Below are 21,228 nucleotides of genomic sequence, written 5' to 3'. Positions count from 1 at the left end.
TGGAGGTGCTGTTTGCAATTTGAGGTTTCTATCTTCCCCAACTGACAATCCCAAGCCCTTGCAAAGTAACATGTGGAACTGTGCCCGCTTTTAGGAATAAGTGACTTAGAGTTCTGAATACTGAATTCTCTTTCCTTGCTTAAAAATAACACTGGAATTGTCTTCCGCTGGAAGAGAACTGTTGCCCCAAGATGAAACAAAACTATAGCAATATTTCCAAAGTGATATAAAGGAAAAAAGGCTTTGGTTTTATCAAGGTACATACTGGTACATATCTATTCCTTAAAATTGTTTAAATTGGTTAAAAATGGAATCTTTTTACAACAGGATAGTTTCTAGTTAAAGATACACATAGCAACTGAAATTAGATTTAAAAGTTCATTACTAAATTGCTGGTTTCTGCCATTTGTATGTAAATGGATGCTTCTGAGGTGCCTGAAGTATGTTTATTCTATTTCCTACTCCTGTAGTCCTGTTTACATAATTAGTGTAAACTATGTTGCAAAACGGGATTTTTGAGTGTGTAGGAAGGGAATGATCACAGAGTGCTTCTTAACCACATGATCTTGACACAGAGCATTCAGATGCCAGAGCTGAAGACCCACTGAGGTGCAACTCTGCATTTCTGTGGTACCTGCTCCCTGCACGCTTCAAGCAAATGCCACAAGGGCTCATCTGCTGTCTCACCGGGTCTAGGCTATCAGGAAAGGCCCCGGCTGATACAAAGGCGGCTCTGGGCTCAAATGAACAAGAGTAAAGCAGAGTACAGACCTGAGCCAGGAGGCTGGCCTCAGAAGCTGAGGAGGAGAGGGTGTCTCTGGGAGCCCACAGGGAGACACATGGCCCCTGCCAGCCCTGGCCAGGGAAGAGGCACATGGCTGAGGGGGCTGTAAACCATCTGCCACACCGAGTAAAGTGCACACCTGGATTTCAGTTGACTGAAGACAGTGAACATCTATTTCCTTCTGGACAGCTGGCATCCACTCACCCCCTTTCTGACTTTTGACTGCCCCTCCGTATTTTAGGAGCAGCACCAGTCATGGTTAGTCCTTAGTTCCAATGGAGCTGATCCTACTTCCTGCTCAGGCCTGGTCAATGGAAGAATTTTCCAGAAAACAGTGACCAGCCCAGGGTGCACATGACCCTACCTAGATCAATTAAGACCAATGAGACTAAATTCTAGAACTTCTTTTGAACTGTCAGGAACACAAACTTGCTGTTGGCCTCTGGACTTGAACCTGGATGAAAAGCAGGTGGAGCTACTGCAGCACCAGGCCTCCTCGAGGGGGAAACATTCCAGAACACAGCCCAGCACCAGAGCCAGGGGGAGACGGGGAAACCAGAACCCAGTGCTGGCCTTCAAGCTTCCGCTTCCAGGCATGCCAGTCCTGCCTCCCCAACTCTTCTGTGATGCCAGCCAATAAATTATTCCTTTTGCTCAAGCCAAACTGGGTTGGGTTTCCTGTCACTTACAATCAACAGAGTCCTAAGTGAAACCCTGGGATTTCACTGTACTAAGTATTTATGGAGCCACAACAGAGCCAGGCCCATGCTCAGTGCTGAGGCTACTGGAGGAACAAGACACAAATGGGCCCAGGCCTCAGCAGTTCTCTGCTTACTGGGGAATTATCATGCAGCTGTGTAATATTTATGTTTCTTCCTGACTTGGAGCCCTCCACTGACTTTCCAGTGTGCTTGGAATAAACTCCAGGCCATGTCTTAGGAGGTCCTGCCAACCCTCGCCCTTGTCCCAACATTCTCCCTGGCTCTTCCAGCTGCACAGGGCTGTGTTCTGCTCCCAGAACGTGCCATGCTCATTCCCACTTCTCTCCTTCTGCTTCCACTCTACCTCGAAGGCTATGCCTTCACATCTGTGCATGGCTGGTTTCCTGACATTTAGGTCTCTGCTCAAGTGTCACCTTCCTGACCCCCTCATGGAAGAGGCCCCCACTCCATCATTGTGTTTCACTTTCTTCACTGTCTGGAATTATCTCATTATTTTCTTGTTTATTGCTCGTCTGTCCCTTTTAGAACATCAGCTCTGTGACAGCACGGCCTTTGCCTCACTTATAACCACATCCAGTGGCCTTGGCCCTGTGGTACAAAATAGGTCCCTGTGACCTTTCCTAGGGTGAATAACGAGTGTGGAGAGCTGAGGCCAGTGGCATCACAGGGTGTCGGGGAAGGACCCAGAGGAGCTTCAAGGCTGAATGCACAGAAGGGCAGGGGAGGAAAGGCCCTAAGGTGGAGTCAGCAGTGCGAGCCGAGGCGCGGAGAGGCCGCAGCTGAGCAGGAAGGGCAGCGAGGAGCACTGGGCTGACAGAGGCCCATGGCTGAGAGCCTGGGGGGCTGCATGGAAATCTCTTGGACCTCATTGCCTGGAGTGGCCTGAGTGCTCTCAGGGAAGAGCAGCAGCTGAGAGTCCTGTCATTAAGACTCACCCAATAAATGTGTACTGAGGCGGGGCCTGCTTGGTCCGGCCCATGATCCGAATGTCACAAATCGCAGCTTCCGTTGAATCCCGTGGAATAAATTTAATGCACAGCCTCTTCTTCCTAAAAGCCACTTCCTCTGAAGGAAAGGACAACAGAAAAGGTATGAGTTTTCCAGAGATACCAGCATCTCTATTCTGAAAACCACATCCCCTGTCACGCCCTATTCCTGGCAGCAGAAGTGGCAGGTTACCTAAACTGCTGGACAAAAGGGCTGGGCTCTGCCGCCTGCCTTCCCTGGGGCTTCAGTCACCCTGCTCTGCATGCAGGACCCAACCCAGACACCCCCTGCTGAGAAGGGGACCACACACCCTGCAGTAAATCTGGGTGGCTTCTAAGAGCCGCAACCACAATCTGCTTACTGTTCAGCCGTCAGAAACCTGCACACTGATGCCCTGAGCATTAACACATTTCACCACAAGGACTTCTTTTCTTTTCTGCTTTTTATTATAGAAATCTTCAAACATACCCCAAAGCAGAGAGAACAGTGGAATGAATCCACGTGTTCCTGTCACCCAGTGTCAATGCTGTGCACAATGGACAAGCTGGTTTCCTCTCCTCCCGCCCCTGCAGTTTTGCTGGATATTTAAAATGAATCCCTGATGACACCACGTTATGTCACTATCAATACCTCAGTAGGCATCCAGGACACTGTTCTTTAAAGACCACCATGCCATCACCATTCCTAACAAAACGAACAGAATTCCTGAGTATCATCCAAAAGAGAGTCTACATCCACGTTTTCTCCAGTCTGTCTGCATCTGGATCCCCAGGATGCTGAGGCACTGCCTCTGGGTGTCAGGCCTCCCAGACCATTTGACTCTGGAACAACCACTCCTGCTCCCTTTTCTTCAGGGCACTAACAGGTTGGAGAAATCAGGTCACTTCCCTGTGCCTCCTGTAGGCTGGCAGAGCTAAAGCCTCGATTAGACTCAGGTTAGGTTTTTTAGGCATGCACACTGCCGGGGGTACGTGTAAGTCTAGGCTGTCATATAGTGAGGCCTGGAGTCTGGCTGGGCCATTCTTGCTGAGCTCTGCTGGTGTCGGCCCAGGACCTCAGTCACGCAGTTCCCCAACTGCCATCCTCTGAGCACTTTCTCACCCTCTGTTGACTGTTGCCAAGATCCGTGTTTTATTAAAGGTTCACAATGGTGACTTTTGAACTCTGTCATTCCTTCTGCTCTTTTTTTTTTTTTTTTTTGAGATGGAGTCTCACTCTGTCACCCAGGCTGGAGTGCAGTGGCATGATTTTGGCTCACTGCAACCTCCACCTCCCGGGTTCAAGTGATTCTCCTGCCCCAGCCTCCTGAGTAGCTGGGATTACAAATGCGTGTCACCATGCCTGGCTCATTTTTGTATTTTTAGTAGAGATGGTGTTTCACCATGTTGGTCAGGCTGGTCTTGAACTCCTGACCTCGTGATCCACCCTCCTTGGCCTCCCAAAGTGCTGGGATTACAGGCGTGAGCCACTGCGCCTGGCCTCCTTCTGCAGTTTTTAGCTAGTATCCTTCTATATATAAAAAATAACTTTCCTTCATCAACTATTTGGTCTCCCTGAAATAAGTTTTATATAGGAAAAAAAGGATAAGCACGTGATTCTTTTCTCTTACTTATCAAGCCTTAGAGTAAGGAGCTGGTGCTCTAGCAACCTCCAGTGCTGACCAACGGGAGGTGTGTGTTTGTTTGTGCTTTTAAACCTGAGTTTCAACCAACTGTGGCCATTTAATACACGAGTCAGACAGATATGGGTTGAAATTCCAACACCAACATTTTCTGGCACTGTGACTTCAGGCAAGTTACTTAATTTCTCTGAGTCTTGGTAAACTGTAAAAGGGAGTTAATGAAATCCACTCCACAGGGATGTGGGTTGGATGCACTGTGCCAACACATATGATCCACTTAGCCCAGTGCCTGGCACACAGTAAGTGCTCAGTAAAGAACAGCTGTGTGGGATCTTACCGTCATTATTGACAAGTAAGCCTCTAGCATGTAATTTATGCCTGTGCTTGGTATTGGGTTTCAAGACCTTGCAATTCTGTGGCAGGAAGTAAGACATTCAACAGCACATTCAAATTGAGGAACAGAATGAGGGGAAGTACAGTCCTGCCCGGGGGTTCGTATAGGGGCCGGGAGTGGGGAGGGGGACAAGAAAATCAGTGGAATTGTTTTGTTATTATATTTTTAGGGGGGTAGGTTTGTTTTTTAAAGAGTCAGATAACTTTGTGGGTTCCTCAGGCACAGAAACCGAGGGCTAGAGCAGATCTACAAGCGGAGAGAAGCAACGTTCTGAATCCAGACCCTAAACATTGCTAAACATCTAGGAAATGATCCTAGAACTGGAAATGAAGAGGCCCCTGCTGCCCACCCTCCTGTGTGATACGACCCAACCTCAGAGTCCACACTTGGGACAGCAACCTGGGGAGTTGGGGGCACTGTTCATGGCAACTCTGCAACTTCAAAGATTATCAGCTGATCAGATCAGCCTTAGAAAGCGTAAAGAAGAGAGACCTTTACACAAAGAAAACTAATGCCGGGCGTTTCTTTTGCTGTTGCCACGCTGCTCTTGGCTCCATTCCTCCATCTGCAGCAAACTCGGGCTTAAGAGATGGAGCCACTAATTACACATGCTTAAGCAGGCCTAATTTTAAGTAAACATATTATACATAGTCAATAGAAATGTGTTCAGTCATGCTAATGAACACAAAGAAAGTACACAGCACTTTACTAAAACAAACAGTCTTCCAGTTTTTCAGTGCTATATGGATTACAGCAAACTATATTTTAAATGAATTACAGGAGTCTCCTGTTTTTGGCTGACTTTATAAAATCAGGGCCTTGAATACTCTCAAATGATACAGAGCTGACCATAAGGCTTATATGGTCAGCTTGGGCTCCTCTCTTCCCTGGGTAAAAAGCTCCAGGAAATGTTGCTAGAACCAGAAATGAAGAGACTCCCTGCTGCCCACCCTCCTGTGTGACAAGGCACCTGGCACTGGGCCCAGGACCGATCTCAGAATCCACACTTGGGACAGCAACCTGTGTACTCCCAGTCACAGGGGAGAAACTTCCCAACCAGGACCCCTGGGCCCCACAGCAGCTGGCCCCCAAGCCCAGACAGGACAGAGCCTCAGTGAACTGGTCCAACTAACCTAGAGGAAAATGCAGAATGGAAAACCCGTTGCGGCTCCACAGCACATCAATATAAAGACATTCGAAGTCAACTGACTGTCAAAAAACAAACACCAATGCAAATTTTAAAACTGTGAAAAACACAGGGGAAAAGGAGGAAAGTGATCCAAATCTTGGAGAAAATGGTAGATCCTAAGCAGAGGAGATAATACAAATGGCCAACAAGCACAGAAAAAGATGCTCAACATCATTTGCCATCAAAGAAGGGCAAACAGAAAGCACGAGGAGATTCCATTTCACACCCACTAAGATGACTAGAATCAAAAGGACAGACAATAACAAAGTGCTGGTGAAGATGTGGAGGAATTGGAATCTACGGACACTGCTGGTGGGAATAAAAAACAGTGCAGCTCCTTTGAAACATCATTTGGTAGTTCCTCAAAAATATCAAGTTACCATATGACCCAGCAATTCCATGACTAGGTAGATACCCAATAGAAATGAAAACATAAGCCCAACAAAAACTTGTACATGAATGTTCATAGCAGCCTCATTCCTAACAGCCAAAAAGTACAAACAACTCAGATATCCATCAGTTGAATGGATAACCAAAATGTGGTATATCCATATAATGTTATATTATTTGGTGATAAGAAGGAATGAAGTAATGATCTATCCTACATGGGCCAACCTTGAAAACAGTATGCTAAGCGAGAGAAGCTGGTCACAAAAGACCACACGCTGTATGATTCCATTTATATGAGATGTCCAGAATAGGCAAATCTATATAGAAAGTAGATCAGTGGTTGCCTAGGGCTGGCGGGGAGTGGGGAGGTGAGGGTTGGAGAGAAATAAGAGAGTGATTGCTAAGGGGTACAGGGGTGATATCCTGAAAATGGGTTTTGGGGGTGATACAATGTGCAATAATGGTTGCACAACTCTGTATTTACTAAAAGCCACTGAACTGTGCATGTTAAATAGGTGAATTGCACGGTATGTGAGTTATATCTTAATTTTTAAAAACTCTGTACATTAATATAAAACATATCTGTAAAAGGTGCTTATGCACACGCTCTTCCAGTGTGCCGCTGTGGTTAAAAGTGTGGGTGGAGTAAGACGTATGTGAGCATTCTAGTTATTCCTCCACTTCCAGATGCATGACCTTGGCTAAATTCTTTAATCCCTAAGGAGTGAGTGTGCTTCATTTTTCTCATATCTGAAATGGGTATAATAATGTCCATCTCTAAAGAGGGGTCTTCTGAAGATTAAATGAAATCAGGGAGGTAAAGCATTTATCACAGGGGTGAGCATACAGTAAATGCATACTAAATATCAGCTGTTATGATTATCAGCTAATACATAAAATAATAAAATGACAAAAAGCAATCCAATGTTGAAACGTGAAGAGACCATCAGGAAAATAAAAATATGTTATACAACGGGGTCTGCTGGTTTCATGAAAATAACAGCGGGGGATCTGCGTAGAGACAGAAACTCTAGTTCATATCATATGAAGTGCTAGCAAGAAAACAGCAAAAAACAGAGGGACCAAAGTGGGGCTAATTATGAAAGAATAAAGTATGAGACAGAAAATGAGACAGAATTTAATAAATAAACCCTGAGTCATAATGAAAGGATTCTCTGTATTTGTTTTGTATTCACTGCTTCACTGTTGTAAATACCATAAAGTTGGCTGACCAGTGATTAAAAATGAAACAAGGTAAGTTAAATTACACCAAAACAAGGAAGCTGAATCGCCAGAGGTTTTCTAGCACCATTTAATAATCCATGTGTGGGTCAAGAAGCTCCAAGGGCTCCAGCACCCTGAAGACGCTGCCGATTCCTCAGTGATTCACTTCTGCTTGGACCTGCTCAGTGGTCAGAATATTCAGTCCAATTCGAACCTATGAACTTTAATTTGCAGTCTTTTTGATTCTCACTTTTCTTGTTTGCTCAGTGGGCCCCAAATGGGCACATTATTGTCCTTGTGTTCTCTGGGCGTCTTTTGATTGTTTTCTTTCCGCTTCCTTCTGGGTCTTGTGCCAAGCTTGGCTTCAGCAACACCAGAGGAAGGACTAAAGACAAACTATATAGTTTCACCATTCCATTCCCCAGTGAGCCGATTCAGCAGGGAGCACCATTCTAAAAGAAAGGCATGTTTTGCTCATTTACATGCCGCTACCCAGAATACTCTGCAAACTCCTTGGAGAACCCAGCCAGACACACATCAAAAGCAGCAGAGTTTGTTCATGGGCATGCAGTAAGGCCTCCAAAAATGTTTCTGAAGAAAAATGCACATAGAAAAACACCTACAAATATACCTGGAGGAACAAAACGCTCATTGTGATGAGTGCTACTAAAGGATGACTCACGTGTGTCCACCGTCTCCTGAATTGGGATGAAGCCTACAGGCAGTGTGTCCTTGATGTCAATGAGCTTCATATCTACTAACACGTTCCCCAGATGACTCTTGGGAAGAAAGAAAAGAGATACAGACTATTAATCTGAACATGCCTGTGGTGGGTTTGCCATTTTGGCTTCCAGATGCATATTTAACACAATGACTCGTGCAGCTTTATGACAGCAGGTTAATTAGGGTAGGTGACACTTAATGTTCCCCAGTGGTTATGCAGGGACTTGTGTGGCCCCCGGGAAGGAGTTTCATCTGCAGAACCTCAAAGCCACTCAACTCAGACACGCCTTGGTGAGGCGGGAGCAACCCAGGAGATGCTTTAGATATAACCCAGCAGAGGGCAGCTGTGCACACAGGTCCTGGGACCAGGCTGCCATTCAGCCCTGAGCATCAGATCTCAAGGCCAGGAGGTTTTAGGAAGAGCAAATTCCTGAGGCACTCGTAGGAAAGAGCTGCATCTAAACCTAACAGGGAACCAATCACACTCCTAAGTGATCACCAGTCTGCATACTGACACACATTTCAGTTGCTAGATACATTCTGCAAAATCCCAAGAATCATACACTAATACAGAGTGAAAGCCCTGCTGCCTCAATATTACACATCTTCTAAAATGACATGCACAAGGGCCTCCTAAAGTTTCTGTTTAGTGGTAGTATATGGGGACCACAGCGCGCAGTTTCGATAACTGGTGTACAAATATCTTTCTAAGACAGTACACCATTCTGTAATTGCGAGAGAGAATTCTTTGCAAACACGCCGGCACTTGCAGCCCACATTTCAAGCTGGAAATAAGCTCTAAAGATATCTACCCTACAACTTAAATATGTGGGGCCACTTTGGAGATTTCATTAAAATCTTCAGAGTAATTTGCAGCTTGGTTCCCCGTCTCTAGTCAGAGCCAGTTAAGGAAAGAATGATGGGCTCAAATCCCAAATCTCTCCTATTAGGATACTAGCAATGCACTCCACGTGCCCATTTTGCAGAAGTGCCTCATCCCCGAAGCCCAGTGTGAACATGCTCTCCGTTTACTTGTTCAGCATCCTTGGACAAGCATCTAGTTGGTCAGCCATCACTCTGCCCTGGACAGCAACTTCTCAGGCTGTTGTTCCATCTTGCTTAGAGAAGAAGGGCTGCTACCTCCATCTCTGCACATGGGAGCCAAGATCCCACCTCTACCTGTACTGTGTCACGTCTCTGAAAGCCAAGCAGGGAGTTCTTATCATCTAAACTGTGTTATGTTCCCTCTTGGCACTCTCTTTTTCCCTCCCTATCAATTTGTGGGGTTATTTGTTTAATATCTGTCTTGCTTCTAGAGTTTAAGAACCATGAAGACCAAAACTATCTCTGTTCCTACTATAAATACAAGCCTACCATGGTTTTTGGCACACAGCAGGTGCTCAGTAATTACTTGCTGAATAAATTAATTTCGGGTGCACATTTTTCAACCGGGCCACTCAGAGTCACAAATCGAACTGGAGGCCGGGCGCTGTTGCTCATGCCTGTAATCCCAACACTTTGGGAGGCCAAAGTGGACGGGTAGCTTGAGCTCAGGAGTTTGAGACCAGCCTGGGAAACATGGCGAAACCCCATCTCTACAAATTAAAAAAATTGGCTGGGTGTGGGGGCACTCATGCATGTAGTCCCACCTACTCAGGAAGCGGAAGTAGGAGGATTGTTGGAGCCTGGGAGATGGAGGCTGCAGTGAGCCAAGATCATGCCACTGTACTTCAGCCTGGGCAATAGAGTGAGACTCTGTCTCAAAAAAAAAAAAAAAAAAAAAAAAATCTGCCAGGCATGGTGGCTCATGTCTGTAATCCCAGAACTTTGGGAGGCCGAGGCAGGTGGATCACTTGAGGTCAGGAGTTTGATACCAGCCTGGGCAACATGGTGAAACCCTGTCTCTACTTAAAAAAACACAAAAATTAGCTGGGTGTAGTGGTGGGCGCCTGTAGTCCCAGCTACTTGGGAGGCTGAGGCAGGAGAATCGCTTGAACCCAGGAGGTGGAGGCTGCAGGGAGCTGAGATTGTGCCATTGCACTCCAGCCTGGGCGACAGAGGAAGACTTCGTTTCATATATATATACACACACACATATATCAAGTTGGGTTTGCTGAGATGTCATATCTAAACTATATGATTAAAAATATCAAAAGTATTGATATACACTAATAAATATTATGAACCAAAAGTACACAAATGAAACCAATTATTAGAATTTAACTAGGAAGGTCAAAGCAGCAAGTGTAATCTATGACCAGTGTTTGTACGGCACTGCCATCAGGAAACCGTTTCTTCCTCTCAGAACTATCATATTTGCCAACAATTTGATATTCTGACATTCCAGGTAGCTGGGCCTTGGGAAGACAATGTACAGTGCAGCCTAGTAAGTGGTAAGTGGGACCCTCAGAACACGGAATAAATCTCTGACCATGTAGGAAGGGTTTGAACTGTTAACCTAACTTGCAAATATCAGCTGTTTTCAGAATCGCCTGGTCTAATCTATCATAATTTTTTTTCATGGCAGTTGCTTTTCCATGTCATCACTGCTTTCTGCATTGAGAAATTAACAACTAGGCATGTTTTCCTGCCCCGCAGATGGATGGGCATTCATCAATATCCTTCTCAAATGTCTTCTGCTTGACAAGTTGGGTTTTACAGAAGTCAACTGCAAACCACTTAGTGACCTCACCCTCCACACACTCTACCAATGTCCCTGATCATAAAACCTGAACATCAGTGGTGTGGCCATTAAAAACAAAGCATCAAAAAACACTTGCATGCATACAAAATGGGAGGCTGCACTGTCAGAGCTCCCTATAGCCCAACTGTGGTCCCTCCTCACACGGGGCTGCCACTGTACTGGGTTTAATACAGTGGGTCTGCGACACCATTAATTTTGCCTGTTCCTCTCCCCTCCCCCATCTGTGCTGTCTTTCATTTCCTCCTCATAAATATGAAGAACATATTCCCAATCCTTGTTGAGCAAATGATTCATGCCAAAAGCCCAATATGCACTGACTCAGGGTATTTATATTGTCTCTGGTAGCCAGTACTTGCTAGTACACTGTAATTATTTTTGACAACTTTGCATTTAAGGTAGCCACAGATAACCAACTTAATATTCAAATGTTCATAAATCCTTCTGTTTAATATCCTCCCTACCTAATCTATGTACATTATTATTACAGGTAATGCAGAAAGTACAGGGCATGAAAAGTGCAATTAATCTCGATCCTTCCCCAGGAAGCAATGTCACTCCAAAGCCAGGTTTCTGTATTAATAGCATTATTGGGGGAAAGGAATTTAGGTTCCAAAGGAGTCTCCCAAAACTCCTACATTGGGAGTCTCAAGTCAGCTAATTAAGAATATGTCCAGTCTTGAGACCCCACATCCCTCCTTTACAGTTGTAAAAAATGATGCTCTGCAAAGTCTTGGTTTGGACTACAGGGCCAGCATAGACTGGCTGTAACAGATTAAAATATTCTGATTCCTCCTCCACTCCTGGGCTGGCAAGTGGGCCCCTGCCAACTGCTGCAGCTCGATCGTTTGGATCCCACTATTGGATCCATTCATTCTTTTTCCAAAAACAATATGCACCATGCAGCCGTCTCCTACACTGCTTCAAAAGCGAGCAGAGGCTGTTCACACTGCCCTTGTCCTCTTCTTACACCCCTTCATCATGCCCAATAAATATCTTTTTAATGTTCAACACATGTTGACAAAATCAATGGGTTTTCTTTAATACACTTACCCATGACACCCAATGCTAAGAAGCCCCAGTGATTTCTCTGTCACATTCAGACCTGTCACTGTCCCCACTCCAAGGGATGCAGGGACTCTGCTAGCCTAGGTACCAACACCCCATAGCCTTTGGGGGAAAATGCAATGAAAACAAAATTAAAAAATGATCACAGAGATCATGGCTGTCCTCAGGCCATTTTTAACTGAAGCCTCTTCGGCCTCTACTCATTTTTAACTGAAGCCTCTACTTAGCCTTCAGCCCACTCCTGGGTGCCTCAGGCTGCTCAGTCAGCTGGGGGACCTGCAGGGACTCATTATAAGATCTCAGTGCCCCTGTCCACTCTTTAGCCCTGCCACCTTCCTGGTATTTAAAATACACTCAAAAGCCTGAATTGAAAAGATTTCCAGACTTTTCTGTCAAGATTTTCCCCGACTCCATTATAAACTCTGTACTTCACAACGAGCATATATTGCTCTTGTAATTAGGGGGAAAAAAATACAGCAATGACTTTTCTCCCAGTCCTGTATATGTTCAGAATAATTATCCTACCAAAGAATTAACCACAAACAACAGGAATGGGTGGCAGAAAAGAGTGCAAGCCAGAGAGCCACATGATGGTCGATATTCAGAAAACACCAAGGGGACATGCACGGACCCTATGATGGGACCCTGGGCCTGCGAGGCCAGGTGGCAGAGAGGAGGACTAATGCTTTCCCCCTTTCATGCTGTTGAATGAGGATGTTTGTTGTCTGAGTTCGGTTTTTTTTTTAACTGCAAATAAATATTACTTTTATAATTTATATAAATAAATCAATAAAAATATTTCCCAAAATAAAAATTTACATGACAAAGAGACAATAACATATGGCCAAAAATAAAATGTTAGCCCTGAAAATGAAAATCCCAACTGCTCCCTGTTTGGGGCTGGGGAAGAGAAGTAACCTTGAACAAGCACGTTCCCTCTTGGATCTCGGTTTCTTCAATGGAAAGGAACTTCCACTGGTAGAGATTATCTGGGGACAGAATGAGGTGCCCAGGGCAGGCCTTGTACAGAGCAGATACTCACCAAAGCTATTTCCTTTTTTTCTAAGCCATCTATTAAAATATCTTATTAGATGTTTTTAAAAAAAAAACCTTAGTAGGTGTCTTTAAAGTTTCCTAATTTACAGGTGCAAGTATTTTTTTTTTAAAGCATAGTCAGAGAAATCTACATGAGTCGATACTTACCTACAAAAATAACGAAATGTGATATGTCACATAGAGACTCAAAGAGCGAGGAAGCGTCATTGTGGAAGCAAGGGCATGGGGTGGGGTCACAGGGGCCCTCCCTGAGCCATGCTGCCTTTGCTGCCCAGCATTAAATCCCGCTCCACTGGAGAAGTCTCACTGCTGCACTATCCTGTGATTTGTTGCTTGGAGGAAAGGTAGGCAAATGAGAGCTGGGAGAGAAATTTCCTGGTTTCCTTTTGAGAACACAATTTAATGGAATTCACGGTACACTTGGGTACGTGGTTAATAATACTGTTAATAAATGAAACACAGTGCTGGCTGCTGATTCTACCCAGTTCACTAAAACCACAGATAAATTAATATGGCAATGAAAATAAACCGCAACAACAACAAAATGAGGAAATTCCAAACAGGAATGTAAATTACTTGTGCTCACTCAGCAAATGGAAACTACGACTAGACTTACATTTTCTTTGGAAAATGATCTTGTGAAACACAGGTATCTGGTAACCTTGGATTTAAATAAGCCGTCTTTCCAGAGGTCAGCATCCACACCATCTGCTGTCTGTGCAACCTACACCGGAGAGACAGAGAAAAGGATCGCAGGTAAGGCAGGAAGAAACTGAAGGTGTGCGTGGGCCACTTCTTCCAGGCCTGTTCCAATTAACACCAGCCTGGGATCTCCCGGCATCTCATTAGCCCATTTCACTAGGCACTGGGATGAGATTTTCCAAAAGGGGAAAAGGGAGAGTGTGAAAAATACAACTTCTAAAAATACTGTTCCTGGGGAAGCCATTGATTAAAGACAACCTGACAAAAATGGTTCAATGAGAAAAGAGCAACTTTTGTCGTAATGGACCAAGAAGGGACTGGGTAAGTCAGCACATTAAGCGCGGCTATTACCACTTACTCGGGGGGATGGTGTGGGGTGAAGAAAGGAGTCCAGTGGGTGTGATGAGCCACCCGAGGGGGCGCTGCCTGCGGCGAGGGTGACACAGCCTCCTGCTCTAGGGCCCCAGGACCAGCTGGGTGCTTCAGTCAATGGGATTCTACTGGAGGCTGGGGCAGGGAGGGAGGTCAGAAACATTTCACTCCACCCTGCGTCCACCAAGCCCTGACAGTGGGGTTCAAGGTGAGAAACTGGATCAGGATAGAAAAACAAAAGAAGACTCACTCGGTTCCTTGTTTCTAGTCTCACTAAGAAGCCATTTTCTTACCTGCAGCTGTAGAAATTCTCTACTAGGAAGCGTCTGAGAATGACGCCAGCCAGCCTTGATCTGTGTATCAAAGCCCCTGTGATCTAGACTGGGGCTGGGCTGGGGGATATTCGCATGAAAGACCAGGCTTTGTAGGAGAGAGTGCAAAGGAGATGGGAGAGGAGGAGGAGAAGGCTAGGAGAGGGTGGTGCTTTCTTCCTATTTCTTTCCAGACTGCTCTGTGAATCGCTGGTCAGGACTTGGTCTGTTTTCTCACTCAGAGTATCTCTAAGAGTATGAATCAACCTTGCACACCTTCCTTTAAGCACCGCGAAGGGGGACATCCAGGAAGACTGAGGAGCAGCGCCCATTTTGGGATAAACTCTGCAGGAGGTCTCTGAGCAGTTCACTTTCTGACTCCTTCTGGGTTGTCCTTTTGAGCTTTAGACTTTGGGATCCAGTCCTTGACCTGACAAGCTCCTGCCCATCCTGACAAACTGCTGGAAGTGCCTTCATTCTTCACACAAAACTGCCCTGATTCAGCCCCATCCGGCACACTGACTGCAGGCTCTGCACAGAGCATGGCAAGCCCCACAGCACAGGGATGGCCTTTGCCTGTCACACGCTCAGGGCGGAGGCAGGAGCCAGGACCCCAGCCCAGTGGGCTCAGGCTCCCCAGGACATTCCTGGAGCCCACCACGGCCATGTTCTCTGAGGCTGCCTCAGAAAAACCAAAAGGCCAGGAGGCAAAAGAAAAAATCCTTGTTTTTCAAACCAAACAATTGTAAATTAGCAAATATAACAACAGGAAAAGAAAGGCGCTTATGATAAAGATGCAAATATATTTGACCTGAAAGCTGAAGGAGGAATGGTATGGGAATAATTTTAGGAACTGTTTGCTCCAAGTATGTCACCCCCACAGATAGAAACAGGATGGAATGGGGGTCAGGCCTTGTCAGCATTTTCCCCCATAATGGTCACACATAGAGTTTCTAGGGAAACATGAGATTTAAAGCAGTGGTCTCAGCTCCTCCACAACAAGGACCCCCTATGCTTGTTTTCTCCCATGGATGACATGTTTTGAAAGATTTTTGTCTCCCAATTCAATTTTACTGTATTTCCTCAATTCTAGGATGCAGTCATTTGGGGAACACCCCTTCACACAAAAAAGGCATAGCACCATATCCAAACACATGCATCTATTTTAAGATGCATCCCAATTTCAGAACCACTAAAATGTAAAAATAAAAGATGCTCTAAACAAAGGGAATAAGGGAACCTACATGGTCTCTCTATAATAAATGCATAATTTCTGAAAAACTTTCAAAAACAGAAACTGTCTGCAGGACACTCTAAAGCTGTGGAACCACAAGCTGTCTTGGAAGACAGGGAGCTGTGTCTTTAACCTTCCAAGAGACAAGGGCATCTAGAAGGGCTTGTTTGGATATCTGGAAGTGCCACAGAGGGCTGCTGTGCATTCTAACCCAAGGCTAGAAAGGTCTCCAGGGCTTGCCAGTGATGGTTCTCTCTACCCACCACACTGCTAGAACTGTCCTTTTTCAGAGTGAGAAATGAAAATGTAATGGGAGAAGCCGGCAACGTGGGCCCCTCTGTTTGAGCCCACGCTTCACTGTTTGGGCAGTTAGAGCCCTCCAATCCTTGTCTGAGAAGCATTAAAAAAGGATGACTAAAGGCCCAGCTTTGACCTGGGCCCAAACTCATTTACAGTGAGGTGGAAGTGTGTAAAGGTATCATGAGGGGCCTAGGGAGGTGAGGTGGGAAGAAAGACAGAGAGAGAGAGAAAGACAGAGAGAGAGACAGAGAGAGAGAGAGACTCCCCTAACCTCCAAGGAAGGTAGTGCTGGGCAGAGAAGCGCTCTGGAATGGTCCCGGAGGGCTGGATGGTTCAGGGACCCACAGGACCAGTACTGGGTGAGGAGTGAGATGTGGGTTCCTGGCTCCTCGAGAGCACTGGGAAGGCAGCCCTGGTGGAACAAAGGGGGCATTTCTGGCCTGTCTTTCCTATAGCAACAAGATGTACCCAGAGGCGTCTTCCCAACCCAGTCACATAAAGGTGCCTAATAACCTAAATTCTTCCCATCACAAGTCAGGAGAGCTAATGATCTGCAAGATAAATGATCTATCTATGCGGCTGAAGTCACAGTGCCAAGAGGAACCTCCACACCTGACTCAAGGCAGGGTCTACCTGACGGTGCCCACACCCACCTGGTGGCACTGCAGAAGCTTACAAACTCAGCAGTCAGCCTCAGGTCCCAGCATTAGGAAGCTGAGGGGAGGTGGGGTGTGGGGTGGAGGACCAAATGCTTTGCGTGCAGCACGAGCAGCATGGAATTCAGAGGCAGACTTAAATTTGAGGCCCAATAGCTTAAACCAGTCCTGTCCTCCTCTGCAAAGTGGACACGCTGCCTTTCCCTGCGGGCATCACTTCCAGGGGCAGAGGAGACCATGAACATGCAAAGTGCCTGCCTTAGTGCATGAGCACTCCAAAGACAGCGCGAATGTTTCTAAACCAAAAAAGGGGACATCTGCTCTGACAGCGAACCAAGTCTGGAAAGTGATGTCAGGCTACATCAGGATTCAAAAAGTCCTCAGTTGTCCTGGGGCTCTGTGCCAATCTCTGGGAACAAATCTGGTCTTTCCAAACACAAATGATATATTTGTACAAGGAACATCTGCCCTCCCGCTGCTATCCTACCCTGGACTATAAGCTTCACAAGGACAACGGCAGTGCCTGTTCTGCTTGCCATTTTACCCCCTGTGCCAAGCACAATGCCTGACACGGATGGGCTCCATCGAACCTTGTTGAAAGAATAAATGAATGAGTCAACTCTGCAATCAGGGCAGTGTGAAAAGCCACACACCCTGTCAGCTACCCAAGTAAGGTAATGGGAAGTTTTTCAAATGACTTTCCAGGATTTAATCCATTGAGCTGAGTGAATCCCCTTCAAAATCACCACTCTGAGGCACATACCCATTTCAGCACTGAGGCCACCTACTCTTTTGGTTCTCTTGTGTGTTTGCTGCCTTGTTCCCAAGACAACTCGATATGTCTGCTGACTGCAGAACCTTCAGAGTCTGTTACAGGGCCTCGCATACACATGTGCACATGTGCACGCACGCACATGCTCTTGCACACTCACACTCACATATTCTCACAACCTCTCTCCTAGCATTTCTTCCCCGGGAGTAGGAGCTGTCTCTGAGGAGGAGCAGGAGGGCCCTAGGGCCAGGCAGTGGCGGAATGTACACATGGTTTATCTCTCTTCCTGCCAGGATTCTTCTAAAACAACAATCAAATGGACAGTGCAGAAGCCTCCACAATGAAGAGCAAGAGGGGAGAGGCAGCACAAAGGCCTGGCACTGCGGAAGGCAAAAGGCAAGGGATTTAGCAAGTGTGGTGGGCGGGGGGTTGTGACCTAAGGGGCCCGTGGGAGCCGATACTGAGCAGAGCCCCAGGATCCAGAATCACCAGATACCACTGGGGTGGGGGCGGGGGAGCAAGTGCAAGTTTAGGGCTGAATCGGGTGGACTGAAACAAGGTTCATAAACAAAGTGGTTAGACTCCCAGGTGCCCACCCCAGTTTCAGGTGTATCTTCTGCAGAAAGGAACCCAGCACGGCTCAGGACTCTACAACCCGGGCAGGTGGGGAAAGAGGTTGGAGGTCAGGTGGAGGTGGGGGAGGAGATGCAACTTCAGAGTGGAAACGAGGGTAATTGAGTAACCAAGCGTACACACTGAATGGCAATGGCAGGCCCCTCCCTGCCACCCGCGCTTACCCTCCTTCTTGCTTCCAGCCGCCTCCCCTGAACACTGGACACTGAGGGCTTTGTCTCTGGAGAGCGCCAGGGTGGACCAGCCCACAATCCCTGAGCCAGCTCCCTGCTCGTCGCCCCACTGTGTAGCACACCAGCCAGCAGGCCCCCCACCCACAGGGCTCCAGCCCATGAGCTGGTGCCTCCATCTTAAATCCAAACCCACAACAAAGGGTCACCAGGCACTGGGGACAGGCTCAGACATGACAGAAGGGCCCAAAATTGAAAAAAGGGAGCTTGAAGGTAGCACAGAGAATAGGGGTAAACAGTGCCGGCTCAGGACAGAGAACCTAGTCTGTAATTAAATCCTCAGAGGGACGAGTGAATAGACTGCAGATACCAAACAAGAACAGAGTATTATGAAAACGTTTTTAAAAAGGAACAATTTGGGGACAATATAAAGAGATTAGAAACTGTAAACACTGGAAGAGAAAGCTGAGGAAATCTTCCAGAAGGTAAAGTACAGAGATGAAGAGATCAAATATAGGAATGAAAGCTGAAGGGTCAAGACAACATCCAGCTAACAAAAAGTTCCAGAAAGAACTTTTAAAATAAAAACCGGAGGGGAGGGGGAGCCTCTGTGTTAAAGAGGTCCTGAGTGTTTCTACAAAGTGGATGAAAAAGACCCACCCCAAAACGAAAGAACAGAGAATCCCACCACACTGGGGATAAAGAAACCACCTTAAATACTTGCAGAGAAAAATAACAGGTCACATACAAAGGGACGGGAATCATTTTGCATCAGACTTCCCAACTGCAACACTGGAAACTAAAAGACAAGGTAACAATGTCTTCAAAATTCTGAGGAACTCTGGAATTCCACACCTAAGCCCACTATCGATTAAGTGTGAGGGTAGAATAAAGACCTTTGCCGATGTGCAAGGACTTAAAAAGTTTATCTCCCAGGGGCCCTTTCTGAGGAAGCTACTGGAGGATGCATCAGCAGAACCGACGATTAAATCAATAAAGAGGAAACCATAAACTCCAGGAAACAGAACCCACACAGCACAGCAGCCAGGCGACAGCAGCATGCCCAGGCCCAGACGGGGAAAGGAAGAGACGTCAGGGCAGCAACCTCTGGGGAGGAGGGGATGTGGAGGAGAGAGCATTTAGAATTGTACTTTCTCGTTTGAAAGAAATAGGGATGGGCATGTGACAACTGCCTTAGAGCATTTAGAACAATGAAAACAATGCACCTAAGGCTATTTGACAAAAAAAGGAATCAATTTAAAAATTAAAAAGACATTTTAAGAATGTACTGTGAAAATCAATAGGCACCTGGACAACTCCTCAGATGAATGAAACAAGTCTGATTAATTCCAAGAAAAAATAAAAGGTTGTATGAGAAAGAACACACACTCCTAATATGTTACTTGATTCAGTGGTACCCAGTGTCTGCATTGTAATCTATGTGAACACTGAGCATTAATCCACCAAAAATTGTGATACTGCCTAATGGGAGGAGATTCTAAGAGAAGAAAATAATCAAGAAATAAGCAATATAATAAAATTATTTAGAAATATGGAGATGAAGTACTAGAGGGAAACATATCTTAAAAAGAGGAAAGTAAATGCCTCTGGGAAATAAAAAGGTGAAGGTGGGGAGACAGGGCAGGGGCTGCTATATTTTCTTATGAGCCCTCTGATTTTTTAAACTGTGCACGCAGGCATCACTTTGTTAAAGTAAAAGCAAATTTTAATTTTGAAAGAGAGCTGGGGAACTATCTCACGGAAGATAGTATGATAATTCGTTATTTCTTTTAGGCAAGCTGCTGCTATTGCTGCCATCAGGGAATGACTAGCAATGCAACATAATCTCACTCCTAGTTAGCTTGTTAGTGTGTTCCCAAATGGGTGACAATGTCCAAAGCTGCAAGTCCAGCTGATTCCAGCCTTCCCCACTGCTAGAGTCCACCAAAACTCAACATGCAGATGGCTGGGGGTGGAGCTGCAGCACCCAGGGAGTCCCTGGGATGGTGGCTGCCAGTGCTGCAGAATCGACACAGGGCTCTACAAACCCTTTGGGACCTGAACCCCACCCCTGTCTCACATAGCCCAGGTCTCTGATTGCTTTCTCTAGCTTGAGTTCAGAGGTCACATTCTGGGCCACTGTGCAGCAGTCACAGAGGATGACATGCGTTCAGGAAGGCCTGAACAGCCCACTGGACAGTGGGACTAGCTAGCTGCGGCTGGCCTGTAAGGCATGCTCACAGTAAAGTGACCTCTGAGGTTAAATGTAAGCAGCCTCCCTGGTGTAAGGGACTCCCTTAATCCCTGAAAGATCTGGGGGCCAGGGGCCTGGGGGACAGCTACTGTGAAGACCCTAGGGTAGAAATAAAGTTGTCATATTAAAGGGACAGAAAGTGGGGCTGTGTAACTGGAGCCTGGTAAGATGGGATGAGCGTTATTGACATGTTTATTAGGGCTCAGTTTATAAAGGCAAGAGTGGGAGATGATAAATTTCTAACGATTAGAGGACATCCTCACAATAGAAGACTCAACAGCCATTTGAAACAACTTTGTACACATACACATACTAACACGGAAAGTTCAGGAGAAACAGTAAGTTACAACATGGTTTATAAAGTACAATCCTTTAGTTTGTTTTCAAAACAATTATCTGTATAGAAAAGCATCTAGGCAAATATAAAGCAAAGCATTAACCACCGTTTGACACTGCACAGTTGAGATTATGAGTATTTTTAATGTTCTTTTTTTCCCCTGTATTTCTGCTTTTTTGGTAATGAGCATATATAGCTTTTATAAGAAAATAATTGTAAATACTTAATTTGATGGGGTGAAAAATAAAAATCCGCTGGATTTAAACTTGAGAAGCACTTTGTAAATCAGCTATCCAACTAAGCCACCTAAAGAGGAGCTGCGCAGTCAATCATTTCAACCGTCAGAGGTTTTTCAACGTTAGAATTGAGTGCTCCTTGCCAAAGAGAAACTCTCAAAAGACAAGCTAACCACCAATTTCATCAATCTGTTTACACCCCGGTGTTTCAAGAGAGCCCACCCACTATTCAAAGGTGTATTCAGCAGACAGAAAGCAATGAAAGGGGCCAGGAAATCCTGCAGACATTCCAAAGGAAATATCTGGCTGACACGATGAACAAGAATGAAGTTCAAAGGCCTCTGGGTATGTTAGATCATCAGCAGTGGAAACACACACACTCGGCCCAGGCC

General features: G+C 45.8%; 1 protein-coding gene across 3 annotated transcripts in view; it reads right to left on the bottom strand.

Moving 5' to 3' along the window:
* The window catches only part of MVB12B (multivesicular body subunit 12B), a 179,347-nt gene that overhangs the window by 111,321 nt on the left and 46,798 nt on the right, over positions 1 to 21,228 (bottom strand). For all 3 annotated transcript variants that reach the window (XM_024252634.3, XM_054520632.2, XM_054520631.2), the window contains exons 3-5: positions 13,476 to 13,583; positions 7,994 to 8,090; positions 2,442 to 2,571 (exon numbers count right to left, since the gene is read on the bottom strand). In XM_024252634.3, the coding sequence (XP_024108402.1) occupies positions 2,442 to 2,571; positions 7,994 to 8,090; positions 13,476 to 13,583 (335 nt within the window). The remainder of the gene's footprint in view (positions 1 to 2,441; positions 2,572 to 7,993; positions 8,091 to 13,475; positions 13,584 to 21,228) is intronic.

Source organism: Pongo abelii, chromosome 13, assembly GCF_028885655.2.
Source record: "Pongo abelii isolate AG06213 chromosome 13, NHGRI_mPonAbe1-v2.0_pri, whole genome shotgun sequence".
NCBI lineage: Eukaryota > Metazoa > Chordata > Mammalia > Primates > Hominidae > Pongo > Pongo abelii.
This window is presented reverse-complemented; position numbering and strand designations above follow the sequence as displayed.